Source organism: Lissotriton helveticus, chromosome 1_1, assembly GCF_964261635.1.
Source record: "Lissotriton helveticus chromosome 1_1, aLisHel1.1, whole genome shotgun sequence".
Taxonomy (NCBI): Eukaryota; Metazoa; Chordata; class Amphibia; order Caudata; family Salamandridae; genus Lissotriton; species Lissotriton helveticus.
This window is the reverse complement of record NC_136057.1, coordinates 1397776494-1397793221: the sequence shown is the minus strand read 5'-3', so window position 1 is coordinate 1397793221 and position 16728 is coordinate 1397776494. Positions and strand designations below refer to the sequence as shown.

At 50.6% G+C, this 16728-nt stretch overlaps 1 protein-coding gene across 1 annotated transcript in view; it reads right to left on the bottom strand.

Moving 5' to 3' along the window:
- Positions 1-16728, bottom strand: part of PRKCSH (PRKCSH beta subunit of glucosidase II) — a 260110-nt gene that overhangs the window by 75137 nt on the left and 168245 nt on the right. The window contains exon 15 of the mRNA XM_078684189.1: positions 1372-1471. Coding sequence (XP_078540315.1) covers positions 1372-1471 — 100 coding nt within the window. The remainder of the gene's footprint in view (positions 1-1371; positions 1472-16728) is intronic.

Below are 16728 nucleotides of genomic sequence, written 5' to 3'. Positions count from 1 at the left end.
CGGCCATCTGGAGTTGTGGCAGTTTCTCTCCTCTGGTAACTCCAGCCACAATTATGAAATATTTTGTTTCATTTACTTTTAGGTCAAGGGAAGCCAAAAAGATGGCTTAAGCTTTGATTAGTTTTTGTAGGGCCAGGCCCGTTCTTGCCATCAGCACAGCATCCTCGGCGTATGCCAAATTCGGGAGGGGGGTTTGATCAAATTGGAGCACATCCAAAGACAGCAGACAGGGAGGACCCGACTCCGTTCGTATAGATTGAGAAAAAGAACGGGGCGAGCACACACCCCTGTCTAACTCCCTTTTCAATTTTAAAATGAGGTGTGCACTCCCCCTTTCTACCATACCTTACACAGGCAGTGGCATTGGGATACAGCTGGCAGATGAACCCAATAATCTGTGAAATCCAGTCAAAATACCCTGCAAATTGGATTCAAATTTCATTTAAAATAAAATAAAAATCTTAAAAAAAACAACAACGTCACACGTTGTAAAAGGGCTCCAGGATGCCAGACTTGGGAGGTGTTTATTCAATATTTCAAATTATAACTATAAATTATTCTGTGTTGGAGAACCAGATTTTCCTTTTCCATCATACTCTGAATGAAAAGTGTTATGGTGGGAGTGGAGAAAGGGGTGGGGGAGGGGTTATCTTACATGGCAGTTGGGGATTTCCTGCTAGACACGCAGCATTTTAAAATAAAAAATAACTTTATTACATCCACCCATATGTACATATGTACAGATGTCTCCAGTCCTCCCCAACTTACATAGCTAGGATCCTACTTGATACCTCGTGGCCCTCTCCTTCCCCATTTGGCTGTGACATTCTCTAGGTCCCACCTGCATTATTGGAACAGCTGTGCATCTTCATCAGTGCAACCTTTGCTGTATAAGGTTCCCCAGCCCCCTTTGTACTATCACCCCTTTCTTGCCATGATGTGCAGCACTTTCCTGATCTCTCTCACACTGGCAGAATGGCTTGTACCACCTTTAAGTGCCCTATAATACTTGTACCTCCATGATGTGAACTTTCTTCGGCCTCACTTACACCTAGGCCTCCTCTAGATGTTGCATTAGCTCATGTGCAATGCATCTTACTGCGTCATCAGCATAATTGGATTGATTAGAGCACCTCAATTGCCTTTGCAGCCCCACCATCCATAGGCCTAATATGTGGTTTGCTTGGCTCCGCTCCAAATTAAGGGATCAGCTGGAACATATAGGTACCTTCCAGCTCCCTCTTTGGTCTCCCTCATGCCCTATGTTGTGTGCTTGTCCCTGTCATTTTTAGATCCATGATTTGTCTGTAGCACCTTACTGAAATCCGCAGGCAAGCTCAAGATATGTGTGACTATATTTATCATACTCACATTAGTGGATCTGCTTGGTCCCTGCCAGCAGCCCGTTCCATGCTCATACTTCATTATGCTAAATTTGTTGTCCTCTGGACCAGCCCAGAACCCCCACGTCCTGTGGAAGAGAGAAACAGAACAAGCATCAGCCTCTGGGGTAGGGGAGGTATGCTCTCGGACAGTTGCCTGTTAATCCAGACAAGTTATTAAAAACACAAAGTCAAACAGATATTTAAAAAGCAGTTAAGGCCATTATCAAGTGCATGAGAGTGATTAGAAAAGTGCCACAAAAAGGAGGAAATATCAATCAATAAACCTCTTAAATGACCATCAGAAATGCCCTTAAAACATTTGATTCACAATATGGGAGTTTGTTAGTAGAACATTACAGAAAGCAATTCTGGGCAGATTATTCCCATAGACTATGGAGTAGAGTTGCTATCCTTAGCTAGCAGGGCAAGTTGGGCGAAGATGGAAAGTCTAGTTCTATAAAGATATTTTTTATATTCCAACCAATTCAATGATTCAGGCAATGAGAATCGAAATGGGGCTGAACTCCTAGGATTTGATAGCACATGCACACGCTTTATGGTTTTTATTTTCCCTTAGAAAACAAGTGTTTGCAATGATATGCTCTCCACTCAACTGTTAAGGGAAATTAAATGCCTAACAGACACGTTTTGAACTAGAATTTGTCATTTTATTTCCATTTTTAGCACTGAAGAACAAGTTACTTACCTTCGGTAACAATGTATCTGTAAGAGACATGAAGACAAGTTACTTACCTGTAACTTTGGTTCCCCAGTATTGGTAACTTTCATAGATTCCCATGCTTTGTATCATTCCCAGTCGTCGGAATGGGAGTCTCGGTAACAAAAATACCATAGCTGTAGGTACAAAAGACCAAGGAAAAAGGCCTAGGCCTCATTCCCTTTTGTAGCATATCACCCTCTTTGTGTAAAAGAGACCAAACTCAGGCCTCAGCCAATCAGAAGTGCCTCACCTCTTAGAACCTTCGTGAAGGAACCTCAGAGCCTCAGATTTTCGTAGCCGTTGTGTACTTAGACACCATATCTGTAGTAGGCTGAGCTTTCCTCGGGGAGGTTGGCGGACGCATGGGAATCTATGAAAGTTACCAATACTGGGGAACCAAAGTTACAGGTAAGTAACTTGTTTTCTTACCCCAGTATTGGAACTTTCATAGATTCCCATGCTTTGTATCAGAGTAGCAAGCAGTTCGTAACAAAACCACATTTTGCATCATCACAATATAGCAATAGGCAACATGACAAAGATACAAAATGTGAAAGACGGAAGGTGGGAAAGAAAGGAAAGCTCACCAATCATTGGAAGAGGTTCCTCAGGACAGCCTGTCCTACTGCCACATCACCTTGTTGTAGGGACTCCAAGCAGCAATGCCTGGTAAATGTGTGAACGCTGCTCCAGGTAGCAGCTCTGCAAATGTCTTTGATCTGTACACCTGCGAAGAGATCTCGTGGAATGTGCTCGAACCTTTCCAGTCAGAAGTTTTCCTGCAGCAGTGTGACAATGCAGAATGGCACTCGTGATCCATCTTGAAATGCCCTGCTTGGAAAGAGGAAGGCCCTTGCTTGGACCTCCGAAGGCAACAAATAACTGAGAGGTTTTCCGAAAACTCTTAGTACGCTCCAAGTAGAATTTCAAACACCGTTGCACATCGAGCGAATGCAATGTCCTCTCTGCTGGTGTAACCGGTTGAGGAAAGAACGCCTTCAAAATGACCGGCTCATTCAAGTGGAAGTCCGAGGGGACTTTAGGCATAAACATCGAGTTAGTTCTCATGATGACAGTGTTTCTCTTGAATTGAAGGAAAGGTTCTTGGATAGTCAAGGCCTGCAATTCACCAACACGCCTAGCCGACGTGAGAGCGAGGAGGAGAGCCAATTTCCATGAAAGGTATTTCATGTCAGAACGATGGATTGGTTCAAACGGGCCCTTCATGAGTTGAGAAAGGACTAGATTCAGATGCCATGTCGGAGGCGGTGGTCTCACTGGTGGATAAACTCTGGACAATCCCTTTAGAAATTGTTTGACTATTCTGGAGGACCACAAGGAGGGTCCAGAGGCAGTCCTCCTGAACCTCGACATTGCCGCCAAATGGACCTTAATTGATGAATGGGCTAGTCCCGACTTGGCTAAGGACAGCAGATAAGGAAGGATCTGATGAGGCTTGGAAGCGAAAGGATCAATGCCTTCTTTCTTGCACCAGCAACAAAATCTCTTCCACTTAAGACAGTAAGTCCTGTTCGTAGAAGGAGCTCTTACCTGAGAAAGGACCTCCTTAATCTCACTTGAAATGGGTAGGTTCATAAATTCTCGCTGCTCAGGAGCCATGCAGTCAGGTGTAGTGACTGCGGATCCGGGTGCCAAACTTGTCCCTCGGACATCGTGAGGAGATCTGGAAGAACCTCCAAAGGAAGAGGAGGGGCTATCGAGAGCAGATTGAGTTCCGTGAACCAGAACTGCCTCGGCCAAGCAGGGGCTATAAGGATCATCCTGCACTGCTCCACCTTGATCTTCCTGATGAGCCGTGGGATCAGAGGTATGGGAGGAAAAGCGTAGACAAATGTCCTCGACCATGCTATCGAAAGCGCATTCCCCAGAGAACCTCGATGGGGAAGCCTGCTTGCATAAGACCGGCATTTCTTGTTGTTCGGAGTGGAAAAAGATCGATCTCTGGTCTGCCCCACAGGCTGAAGACCTCCTCCAAGACTCTCTGATTCAATTCCCATTCGTGGCTGACTGAGGATGACCTGCTCAGTCTGTCGGCGTTTTCGTTGAGGACGCCTGGCAAGTGTTCTGCTTTCAGCGAAATCCTCTGAAGGATTGCCCATTCCCAGATCTGCTGAGCTTCTTGCAACAATGGACGAGATCTGGTACCCCCTTCCTTGTTCACATAGTGCATGGCCGTGGTGTTGTCTGTCCTGATAAGCACTTGTGAACCTTTCAGGCGAGGAAGAAAAGCTTGCAGAGCCAGTCGTATCGCCCTGAGCTCTAACAGGTTGATGTGGAGGCGTTTCTCCTGGGGCGACCAATGACCGCTGACTTGCAGGTCTTGCATCACTGCCCCCCAACCCTCCAACGACGCGTCCGTTGTTATCACTTGCGGAGACGGGTCGCTTGCGAAGGATAGACCGTGGGACAAGTTGTCTTGATTTGTCCACCATAAAACTGCTTCCTTCATGCTTGGAGTGACCATCACTCTGTCTTCAAATGAACCATGGACCTTCTGCCACTGGTTGTCTAGTTGCTCCTGCAGAGGACGCATTCTTAGTCTGCAATGGGGAATTAGTGGGATACACGATGAAATCACCCCCAGTAGAGACTTGTAGCGGCGAACTGAAAGACACTTTTTTGTGCGCAAGTCCTGAGCCAAGGTTTGTAGTTTGTCTCTCCTTTCCTGAGTAGGGAAGGCTCTTGAGAGCTTGGAATCTAAGATGGCTCCCAGGAAGCGAGCCTTCCTGGACGGAGCAGGGAAGACTTCTCGTTGTTCAGAGTGAGCCCCAGATTCTGAAACAAATTGGTACAAGCTTGAACAGCCTCCAGCGCTGCCTCTCTGGACGGAGCTTTCAGTAACCAGTCGTCCAGGTAGGGGAAGACCTGGAAATGGTTCCTTCGCAGGAAAGCTGCTACTGGCGCCAGCACCTTTGTAAAAATTCTTGGGGCTGAACGGAGTCCAAAGGGTAAGACCCTGAACTGAAAATGGCTCTTGGCTACTGTGAATCGCAGAAACATTCTATGTGCTGGGTGAATCGGAACGTGGAAATACGCATCTTCGAGATCGAGCGTGGCCATGAAATCCCCCGGGCTGATGAGCTTCAAGATGTCCTGGAGAGAGACCATCCGGAAGGACAGGGAGATGAGATAGGTGTTTAGCTCCCTGAGGTCTAAAATGGGGCGCCACTTTTCTTGCGTCTTCTTCACCAGGAAGAACCTGGAATAAAATCCTTGTCCCCTTTGGTTTGCGGGGACCGGCTCTATCGCTCCTTACCGGAGCATCTGTTGGACCTAGAGCCGCAGGAGACGCTGGTGTTGCGATGGAATGGCTGCCGGGGGCTTGGGTGGAGGGACTTGCGTGAATTCCAAGGTATGCCCTTTCCGAATGATGTTGAGCACCCAACGGTCCGATGTTATCCTGGACCAGTTGTGAAGGTATTTGGTGACCCTGCCTCCAAATGATGATCTCTTGAAGGAGGGTTCAGTAGGAAGAGCCAGGAGGCCGCTATTGGCGCTTAGACGAATCTCGTCCTCGTCCAGCCTGTTTCCCCTTATTGTAAGGCCTGGAGTAGTTGGTAGACTGGCCTTGCCGCTGTTGATAAGGCTGATGGTAGTGCTGGGAACCTGAGCCCGTGGTGGAATAGCGTTGTTGTTGTTGATAGGATCCTCTGTAGTTACCACCTCTACCTCGGGATCCTTTAAAAGGAGACTTTTTGTATTGAAGGGTCCCCAAGGACCTGGCAGTCTGTGTCCTTTATGTCCTGAAGAGTGTCGTCAATAAGCTTGCCAAATAATGCTTCACCATCAAAGGGAAGAGCCAGGACCTTGTTTTGAATTTCAGGCCTAAACCAAGTAGCTTTGAGCCACCCTTGGCGGCGGAGGACTGCCGCCCCAGCCAATGAACGGAACGCCGTCGTCGCAATATCCATTGCACAGTCAATGATTTCCATCGACGTTGCTTCTCCCTCCTGTAAGATTTTCTTTGCCTCAGTCGTAGATTCCGGAGGCAGCTGGTCAAGGTATGGAGCGACATCACACCAAAGCTGGCGGTCGTATCTACCCATGATCGCTAGGGCATTTGCCATCGACGAGAATCGCTTCCCCACATTATCCAACCTCCGACCTTTCTTGTCCGGAGGAGTTGTTAAGGGAGCAGAGGGGTTACGGGATTTCCTCTGCGCAGCTTGCGAGATCACAGAGTCTGGTCTTGGATGACCCGTTAAGGCTGCCGGGCCATCAACTGGTGCCTTGTATTTCTTATCCAGACGCGGTAGCACCGGGACCACCCTCGCCGGGTTTTTCATGGCCTTTAGGCCCTCCTTCCACACATGCTCCACGATTGGAATGGACCTAGTTGATTTCATAAAAGGTTCCTTGAAATCATATAAAAAACAATCCGTGGAAACTTTAGGCATAGCCAATTTGAATCTCGCAGCGGCTCTCTCCATCAGCTGATAGAAGCCCCCAATGTCTGGGGGCGGGGAATCTGCCGGATCTGGGACTGGCGATGCTGGATCCGGAATGATATACTCGTCATATTCTGTATCGGGAATAGAGCCATGATCCGACTGCTGACCCTCATCCGAGGAATCATCATGGACGTCTTGTAACCCGGAGGACTCATGATGGATGGACATTTGAGGCCGAGGGGAAACTTGAGCCGGAATGGTAGGCGTCACCAATGAGGCCGACATCTCTGCAGGAGTTTGTGGCGTTGACGGCACCGGAATAGGGATACTCGCCTTAGATTTATAGTCCTGCAGCATCTTATGCAGATCTTGGAGAAAAGAAGATGGCACTGAAACCATTTCCTGCGCAGCATGATGTTGCGACTGGGTCGACTGATGATGGCCCACATCCTCGCGTCCGTAGTCGCCCTCCGAGTCAGTGTCCTGGCATTTGACTAGAAGTTGGGAGGGTCTATCGGCATAGCTGTATGAGTCCTGGTCCTCCTCCTCTGAATCTCCTTCTTGCAGAAGCATGGTTGACATCAGAGGAGACAGTCAGCAAAGAAGTAACCTCCGGCGTGATCCGTGTCACAGAAATGGTAATCCTCTTTTCAGAGGATAAGATAGTCGACGGTTCCGTCGCCGACGGTTGTATACGCGTCGACGAGATCGGGGGCGTCGAAGTCGTCGACAAGGAAACGGTCGACACGCCAGCCGTTGTCATTGTCAAAGTCGTCTTCGTCGACCAGACCATCGTCGTCGACACCATAGTCGACGGTGAGATTGAAACTGGTGTCGTCGGTACCTTAGTCGTCGGCACCTTAGTCGTCGGCACCTTCGTCGACGACTTCGTCGGCGTCATCTTCGTCGTCGGCACCTTAGTCGTCGGCACCTTAGTCGTCGGCACCTTAGTCGTCGGCACCTTCGTCGGCGGCGGCGCCCTCGTCGGCGGCTTCGTTGTCGGCGTCGTCTCCGTCGACGGTGAAGAAACCGCTGTCGACGGAACCTTCGTCGACGATTCCCCTGTCGACGGGATCGTCGATGACATCAATGCAGATTTCGATTTTTTTCGTCGACGGAAACCTCCGTCGTCGACGTCTTCGTCGTCGAGGACTTGGAACTCCTCTCAGAAGATTGGGATGAAGGTTTTTTGAAGGCTGTGACAGTCTTCTCACCTTTAGAAGGCGAATCTGGTCCTACCCTCTCCTTTACACCTCGGTGAGGAGATTTGCTGGGACCTGGGCTCTCAGACTCACTGGGGGTCTTTTTTGAGGCCTTGGAAGATCTTTCCGTAGAAGGTGAAGTGGAACCCCTACCCCTTTTTCACTGACCTTCTTGAAGAAGACATCGATGCTGCATCCTCACGGTCACTGGAGACAGTATCTTTCCTGGTTTTCAGCTTATGGAGCCATGTCAAGAGTCTTCCCTCATGGTCCCGGAGGGTCTTGGCCGAAAATGTGCGACAGATTTTACAGTCCGCAGCCTGGTGGTCAGGATAGAGGCAGTAAATGTAGTCTTTGTGCTTATCCTCCACATAAAGCCTTTTCTTACCACAGGTGGAACAAGGTTTGAAAAGGGCTTTTTTCTTCTCCATTTCTGACATGCTGGAAGGCAGCCAACAATCCTGAAGTGAAGTTGAAGATTTTGAAGTAGAAATCCTGAAGAAATCCTTTGTAAAAGTAGAAGTTGAGCAGAGCTCAAAGGAGACTCCCTAAGCACAACGTGCGGTAGAAAATCTGAGGCTCTGAGGTTCCTTCAGGAAGGTTCTAAGAGGTGAGGCACTTCTGATTGGCTGAGGCCTGAGTTTGGTCTCTTTTACACAAAGAGGGTGATATGCTACAAAAGGGAATGAGGCCTAGGCCTTTTTCCTTGGTCTTTTGTACCTACAGCTATGGTATTTTTGTCACCGAGACTCCCATTCCGACGACGGGGAATGATACAAAGCATGGGAATCTATGAAAGTTCCAATACTGGGGTAACGAATAGTTTTCTTACCTGTCGGTGTAGTTTTGCAGCTTGAAGATCTTTCTGGATTCACTATGCTGTGCATTATTCCGCGGTCTTGTGGTTGGGTCCGGATTCGTAGTCTTTTCTTTGTTTTTTTTTTTTTTTTTCTTTGCCCAGGTGGGCGTCGGCGTCACACCCCCTTTGGGTGTATTTCCGGTGACGTCGGCATGCTTCCTGCGGAAGCTCCCACTCTTGGGCGCCATCTTCGGGTTCTTTTTTTCCGTGTTTCTTTCGTTTCCGAAGTAATGGCAATGTTCATCTTAGTTTGTATTTACCGCTTTGTACTTTCAAAGTCTATTCTTTAGTTAACCACCTCTTCTCTCTCCAGCCTCATCTTTCTGGCGGAGGTGGGTGGGTTCGCTAGTGAATCCAGAAAGATCTTCAAGCTGCAAAACTACACCGACAGGTAAGAAAACTATTCGTTTTGCAGCGTGAATCTTTCTGGATTCACTATGCTGTGCATAGATTTTGTAGCGGTTTCTCATCTCTGTGGCGGCTGGGTGGAAGATGAGCGTTGGGTGTTGAATATGTGCCGTAGCACCTTCTGTCCCACTTGAGCTTCCTTGTTCATTTGTATGTCCACACAGTAGTGCTTCGTGAACGTGTGCACCGAAGCCCATGTTGCCGCCAGGCATATGTCCTCTATGGGTGTGTTAGCCAGGAAGGCTATTGTAGCGCCCTTCTTCCTGGTGGAGTGGGCACGCGTCCCCTCAGCCAGTTCCTGTCCTGCCCGTTTGTGGCAGAGTTGGATTGTTTGTGCGATCCATCGTGCAATGGTCCTTTTGGTTACTGCTTTGCCCATGAAGCTGTTTGCGAAGGACACAAAAAACTGTTTCGTTTTCCTGTGCCCCTTTGTCCTTTCAATGTAGTGCATGACTGCCCTTCTGGCGTCCAGGGTGTGCAGAGCTCTCTCTGCGCTGGTTGTGGGTTTTTGGAAAAAACTCGGTATCTGTATCGACTGGTTCATGTGAAAATTGGATACCACCTTCGGCATGAAGTGTGGGTCAGTCCTCATCACAACTCTATCGTTGTGTATTTGTATGTATGGTTCTTGTAGCGTCAGCGCTTGAAGCTCGCTTACTCTGCGTAAGGACGTTATCGCAACCAGGAAGGCTGTTTTCATAGTTAGCATCTTTAGGGAGGCCTTGTGAAGTGGTTCAAAGGGCTCTTTCATGAGTTCCGTTAGGACTGTGTTCAAGTTCCATGCAGGTGGCGGCACCCGCTTGGGTGGTGCGATCCTTTTCGCTCCTTCTAGGAATCTCTTCACCACCTGTGATGTGAAGAAGCTCCTGCACGTTTCTCCCCTTGTGTAGGCTACTATCGCTGCCAAGTGAACTCTTAACGAGGATGAGCTAAGGTTCTTCTCCAGTAAGTGCGTCAGGTACCTTAGCACTGTGGAGTCCCTCTTCATCTTATTGTGGAGTCTTTCCTGTCTGCACCATATTGTGAATCTTTTCCATTTCGCAACGTAGCACTTTCGAGTGCTGGGCCTTCGTGCCTCCCGAAGTACCCTCAGGGTGCTTTCTGGTAGTCTCAAATGTGCGAACTCTATGTCCTCAGGAGCCACGCTACTAGGCTCATGCTCTCTGGCTCTGGATGCAGTACCTCTCCGTTCTGCATGGACAGTAGATCTTTCCTCCTGCTGAATCTGTGGGGTGCACACTGTGTCATCTCCATGATCTGCGAGTACCAGGTCTGCCTCGCCCACTGCGGTGCGACCAGTATCAGTGTCATGTTGCTCGCTCTGCATTTGCTCAGTACTCTGTGCATCAGTGGTATCGGGGGAAAGGCGTAGGCAAATGTCCTTGACCAATCTATCCATAGGGCATTCCCCAGTGTCCCCTCCTCGGGCTGCCTGGATGCGAAGTTTTGGCATTTTGCATTCTGGCGTGTGGCAAACAGGTCCACCGATGGTGTCCCCCACCTGTCGAACAGGTATCTTGTCTCCTGAGCATTGAGCTCCCACTCGTGGGATGCCGATGTCTGCCTGCTGAGCCAGTCGGCTTGTATGTTGTCCTTCCCTGGTAGGTGTATGGCTAGCAGGTCTATCTTGAGAGGGATGGCCCATCTCCATATCTCCTGCGCCAGCGTTGAAAGCGGTGCGGACTGTGTGCCCCCCTGCTTGTTGATGTAGAACATCGCAGTGGTGTTGTCTGTTTGTATCAATACCTTGTGCTTGTACAGTCTTGTTTGAAAGGCCTTCAGTGCAAGGAAGATTGTCTTCAATTCTAAGTAATTGATGTGCTTTGTGGCATCCGTCGGTGTCCACAGTCCCCTCACCTTGAGCTCCTCCATGTGAGCGCCCCATCCCTTCAGGGATGCGTCTGTGGTGATGGTCACTGTTGGCGTTGGGGGCGTTAGAGGCTTTCCCCTTGCTATGTTCTCCATGGTCCACCATGTCATCTCCTTCTGCACTGCGTGCGTTACAACCACTAGATCCTCCCAACTGCCTGTAGCTTGTGACCATTGCTCCTGTAGCCATTCTTGAATGGGTCTCATGTGGAGTCGTACATTCGGTACCAGGTGGATGCATGATGCCATCATCCCCATGATCTTGCTCGCCGTCCTCACTGTCCGAGCTTGTCCCTTCCGGTAGAGGCGAGTTTCCTTCACCAGCGCCCTCGCCCTCTTCTCGCTGGGGAACACCTTGCCCTGTAAGGTGTTGATCTGTGCTCCCAGGAAGATCTTCACTTGTTCCGGCTCCATTGACGATTTCTTCCAATGGATGGAGAACCCCAGGTTTATGAGCGTGCTGGTCACTGTATGTGCGTGCAGCTTGCATTTCTGGTATGAGTTTGCTTTCACCAGCCAGTCGTCCAGGTAAGGGTATACATGTATCCCCTGCCTTCTTAGGTGCGCCGCGACTGCTGCGAGGCACTTTGTGAAAACTCTTGGTGCCGATTTTAGACCGAAGGCCAGTGTCGTGAACTGGTAGTGGCTTTCTCCGACGGTGAACCTGAGCATGTGCTTGTGCTTCCTGTTCATTGGGATGTGCAGGTATGCGTCTTTGAGGTCTATAGTGACCATGAAGTCCCCGGTCTGCAACTGTGGGAGCACCTCTTGCAGGGAGGTCATTTTGAATTTTTGCGTTCTTATGAATCGGTTCACGAACCGTAAATCGAGAATGGGCCTCATTGTCTCGTCTACTTTTGGTACCAGGAAGTATGTTGAGTATACTCCTGTGTTTCTTTCTTTGAAGGGTACCCTTTCTATGGCCTGCTTCCGCAGGAGTTCTTTTGCTTCTTCCTGAAGGCACTGCAGCTGCTTGCTTGCTAGCGGCTTTCTTCTTGGTTTTCTGCTTGTTGGCCTCGCCTCCAACTCTATGCAGTATCCGAATTGGATAATGTTGAGGATCCATTTGTCTGATGTGATTCCTCTCCACTCCTGGAGGTGGAATCTTAATCTCCCTCCCACTGGTGTCCTGTGGTCGTGGGTGTCTAGTTTGTCTTGACCCATCTGTACGTGCTGCCCCCTGGGATCTTTTTTGTGGGTGGGCACACGGGTTTTTTCGAAGTCACTTGGAGGTGGGCTGCTGGCCCCCTCTTCTATTTTGTCCTCGTCCATTTCTCCCTCGAAAGGACTGGCCTCTTTGTTGGTACTGCCAGGGCTGTTTCTGATGGCCCTGCTGACCCTGCGAGTCTGCCTGGTGCGTTTGCTGGAAAGCCTGGTGTGAAGTACCTGGCTGGTTTCCGCCTCTTCCGCCGGGCCTCCGTGACGGGGTGCCCCTCTTGTTCCCTCTGAACTGCAATGCTCCCATGGATCTTGCTGTTTCGTTATCCTTCTTAAGTTGGCTGAGTTGCTCATCAACTGTTTGTCCGAAAAGCGTACTGCCGTTGAACGGGGTGTTCAGGATGCTGTGTTGCACCTCCGGTTTGAAACCGGATATCCTGAGCCAGGCGTGTCTCCTTTCCGTGACGCCCATCATCATGAGCCTGCTGGCCGTGTCTGCCCCATCCAGAGCCGTCTTAAGGCAAGAATTTGCAGCATTCTTCCCCTCTTCAATTAGCTTTTCGGCTTTCTGCTTGGCATCCTGGGGCAAGTCCTTCACCAACTGTCCCAGTCCCTCCATGATTTGGTACATGTGTCTGTTCACCAGGGCGTTGGAATTAGCCATGCGCCAGTGGGTCGCGGCATTCCGTTCGATCCTTCTGCCCACCAGATCCATCCTTTTGCTCTCTTTATCCGGTGGCGGGCCCGAGGTAGTGGGTACGTTAGCCCTCCTCCTTGCTGTGGCCGTGATAATGGAGTCTGCGGAGACCGTGCCCTGAATGTAGGCCGGGTCCTTTGCGGCATGCTTGTACTTCTTCTCAGTTCTGGGAGTCACTGCCTTGCATGTTGCGGGCTCCCTGAAAGCTTCCTTCCCCTGAGCCAAGACGCTCTCGAGCATCGGGAGGAACTGGCTCCTCGTTTGTGTTGGGAGCAATGTTTCCAGAAGAAAGTCTGCTTTCTGCTTCTCTTCGTCGAGCTTGAGCTTGAAAGCTGCTGCGGCAGATTGTATCACCGCGTTGTAGGCCCCGATGTCGTCCGGCGGCGAGGGTCTCGAGGGGTAGGTGTCGACCACCTCCTCCGGGCTGTCGGTCTCGACATCGATGTAATCCACATCCTGAAGGTCATAGGGCGCCGACTCTGTGTCTGTCCTGCCCTCATCTTCCTCCCCATAGCTGTAGCTCTCGTGGGGATTCTCGTACTCCTCCTGGTCGTCGAACACCTCGACGTCCCGGTCTTGCTCGGTGACTTCGGCGACCTCCTCTTCTTCCTCCTCGACCGCCTCCAGCACTGGTGGCTTGGTCTTCTGAGGGATCGTGAAGGCCTTCATCCTTGCGTCGAAATCTTTTTTCCGCTGCATGAAGTTCTCCATTTCTGCCTCGAGGCGCCTTCTTTTCTTTTCCATCTCGGCCGCGTGTTCCGCGTCGGATGGTTCCGCCGGTCTCTTCGACGGATGGCTCGTCGCCGTGCCTCTCGGAGTCGAAGTTTTCGACGTCGAACCGGATATCGGGTCTCTGGTCGTCGTCGACAGTTTCGGGTCTTTCTCCCTCGTCGATCGATCCTTTTCGGGGACGATTTTCGACGTCTTCTGCTGATCAGCAGCTCTCGGCGCCGGGGACTCCTTCTCTGAGGATCCGCTGGGCCTGGGAGTAGTCGCGGACGCCGCCTTTTTTGGCGTCGGCGCTTTCGGGGTCTTGCCCTCGATTTTTCGAGACTCAGAGTCTCTCGGGTTCTTGGGGGCCGAAGAGTCTCCTACCTTGTCAGAAGTCTTCGTGTAATCGGTCTCTACGACCGTGTAGCAGTCGTCTTCGGCGGCAGCGTTGTCTTCTTCCTCGGAGGACATCCCCAGCTCGTAGAGCGACGGGGTCGGGGCCTTCCCCTGCAGGGTGGCGTGTGCTACCCTCTGCCTCTCTCTCACACGAAGGGTCTTCGGGGTGAAGGCGGAACAGGCGTTGCAGTCTCCGCTTTCGTGGTCCACCGGTAGGCAAAGGTTGCATACCGGGTGCTGGTCTTTCTGCGCGTACTTGTGGTGGCAGTTCCGGCAGAACTTGAACGGCGTGTTGTCCATCCTCGAGCGTCCAGGGCCTCTCTGGTCGCGTGTTCGTCGACGTTCGTCGAAGATCTGGATGGAAAACGCCTTATCTTTGCTTGTCTTTCGTCGGTGAAGTCCCCTGGAGTCTTCAGATAACTTCTCCTCGTCTTTTCTGTATTTTCTTTCTTCTTTCTCCAAAAATGTCTGGAGCCCAAACGGGAACGATCCAGACCCGACCGCGGAAAAAAAGAATCTGAAGATGGCGCCCAAGAGTGGGAGCTTCCGCAGGAAGCATGCCGACGTCACCGGAAATACACCCAAAGGGGGTGTGACGCCGACGCCCACCTGGGCAAAGAAAAAAAAAAAAAAAAAACAAAGAAAAGACTACGAATCCGGACCCAACCACAAGACCGCGGAATAATGCACAGCATAGTGAATCCAGAAAGATTCACGCTGCAAAAATATTAGTTATAGATCACTTATCTTAGAATTACCCCCAGGCGTCAAGACTGGATCCGGAGAATTTTTTTTCTTAGCAGTACCCCTGCGCGTCGGTAGGTGGCATCAGTCAACTCTGCGTCCGTCATCGGCATCGCGGTCGCCGGGATGATGTCAGGATGTCTACTTTAGCGCCACCCCTGCATGCTGATGTCAGTTCTGACACGACTTTCCATGCCAGAAGCGCAGAACCATGCAAGACACTGACCACTGGTGCACTAAACTAGGGCCCTGCAAGGAGTCACTATCCCTAGAAGTCAGTTCACAGAACGGGGAGGATGGGTGAGGTGGTAAGGAATCTATAACTAATATGTGTCTCTTACAGATACATCGTTACCAAAGGTAAGTAACTTGCTCATCTGAAAGATACCTTAGTTATAGATTACTTACATTAGAGTAGATACCCCGGAGGTGGGTCTGCAAACCAAGTTCACACCAGGAAGCCCTGGAGAACAGAACGGCCGAAAAAGCAGTCTCTCCGGACTTGGGTGTCCAGGCAGTAATGCAGTGTAAACGTGTGCAAGGATGCCCATGTGGCTGCCTGGCAGATGTCAAGCTCGGGACTTCACGTCCCAAACAGTAGTGGCTGCCGTCGCCCTGATAGAGTGGGCGTGCAGTCCTACTGGAGGTTCTTTTTTGCTAAATAGCAGATTTTAATTCATGGTACATCTCATCGAGAGATGGTACGTTTGTGCACTGCCTGACCCTTCTTGGCGCCCACATAACCCACGAAGAGTTGAACGTCCACCTGGAAATCTTTAGTGCGGTCAAGGTAGAAAGACAGCGTGTGTTTTGGGTCCAGACAGCGGAGTCTCTCCTCTTCTTTGGAAGGGTGCGGAGGCCGGAGGAAGGTAGGCAATGTGATGGTCTGACCTATGTGGAAAGAGGTAACCACTTTGGACAGGTAAGAGGGCCTAGTACGGAGGACTACTTTGGCTGGATGAACACCAAGAAAAGGAGGTTCGGAAGAGAAGGCCGAAGCTCACTCACCCTGCGAACAGAAGTGATGGCAAGCAAGAAAGCAGTCTTCAAAGTAAGGAGACGAAGAGGACAATTATGTAGTGGCTCACAGTGAGCACACATAAGATAAGTGAGGAAAAGATTCAAGTCCCACTGGGGGTTTAAGAAAGGAGAAGGAGGAAAAAGATGAGTAAAGCCCTTCAGAAATCTGTTAACAATAGGGGACTTGAAAAGAGAAGGCTGATCAGGAAGGCTAAGAAAGGCCAAAATATAGCCTTTAGGAGTGCCAAGAGCAGAGCCCTGCTGGGCCAAAGAAAGAATGAAGTGGAGAACCTCTGAAAGAGGGGCAGAAAGGGGATCCACAGCCTTTGCTGTGGACCATGCCACAAATTTGTACCATCTACAGGCATGTACCGTTGGGGTGGAGGGACGCCTGGCTGCCAAGATGACATTACAGACTTCGAGAGGAAGGTCGAAAGCTGTCAACTGCCGCTGCTCAATCTCCACGCAAGGAGGTGGAGGAGCGACAGGTTCGGGTGGAGGACGTCCCCTGCTGCTGTGACAGAAGATCCTCCGGAAGAGGCAGTCAGATCGGAGGATCGATGGCCATGTTCAAGAGCTTGAATACCAGACTCTTCGGGCCCAGTCCGGAGCCACAAGAATGACTTGGGCCCGGTCGTGCTTGATCTTCTTCAACACTCTGGGCAGAAGTGGTACAGGCGGAAAGGCGTACAGGTGGCCGCAATTCCATTCGCGATGAAAGGCGTTGCTGAGCAAGTGCTGCCTTGGAAACTCCAACGTGGAGAACTGCTGACATTGTGTGTTCTCTTCGGTGGTGAATGGATCTAACCAGGGCTCACCCCACCGCCCGGAGCTCCAGAAGGTTGATGTGGAACCCGGCCTCCGCCAGAGACCAGAGGCCTATGATCTCCGCCTCTCCCACGTGGCCGCCCCATCCCAGTAGTGACGCATCCGTTCCCACTGTGAACTCTGGTTGGGGAAGGGAGAGGGATCTGCTGTTGCCCAATCCTGGTTTGTGAGCCACCACTGCAACTGACTTGTAGTCCCCTCCGAGATCTGGACAACATCGGAAAGATTCCCCTGATGCTGCGCCCACTGGAACTTCTAGTCCCACTGCAGAGCCCGGATACGCCACTTGGCATGATCTACCAGCAGGATGCAGGAGGC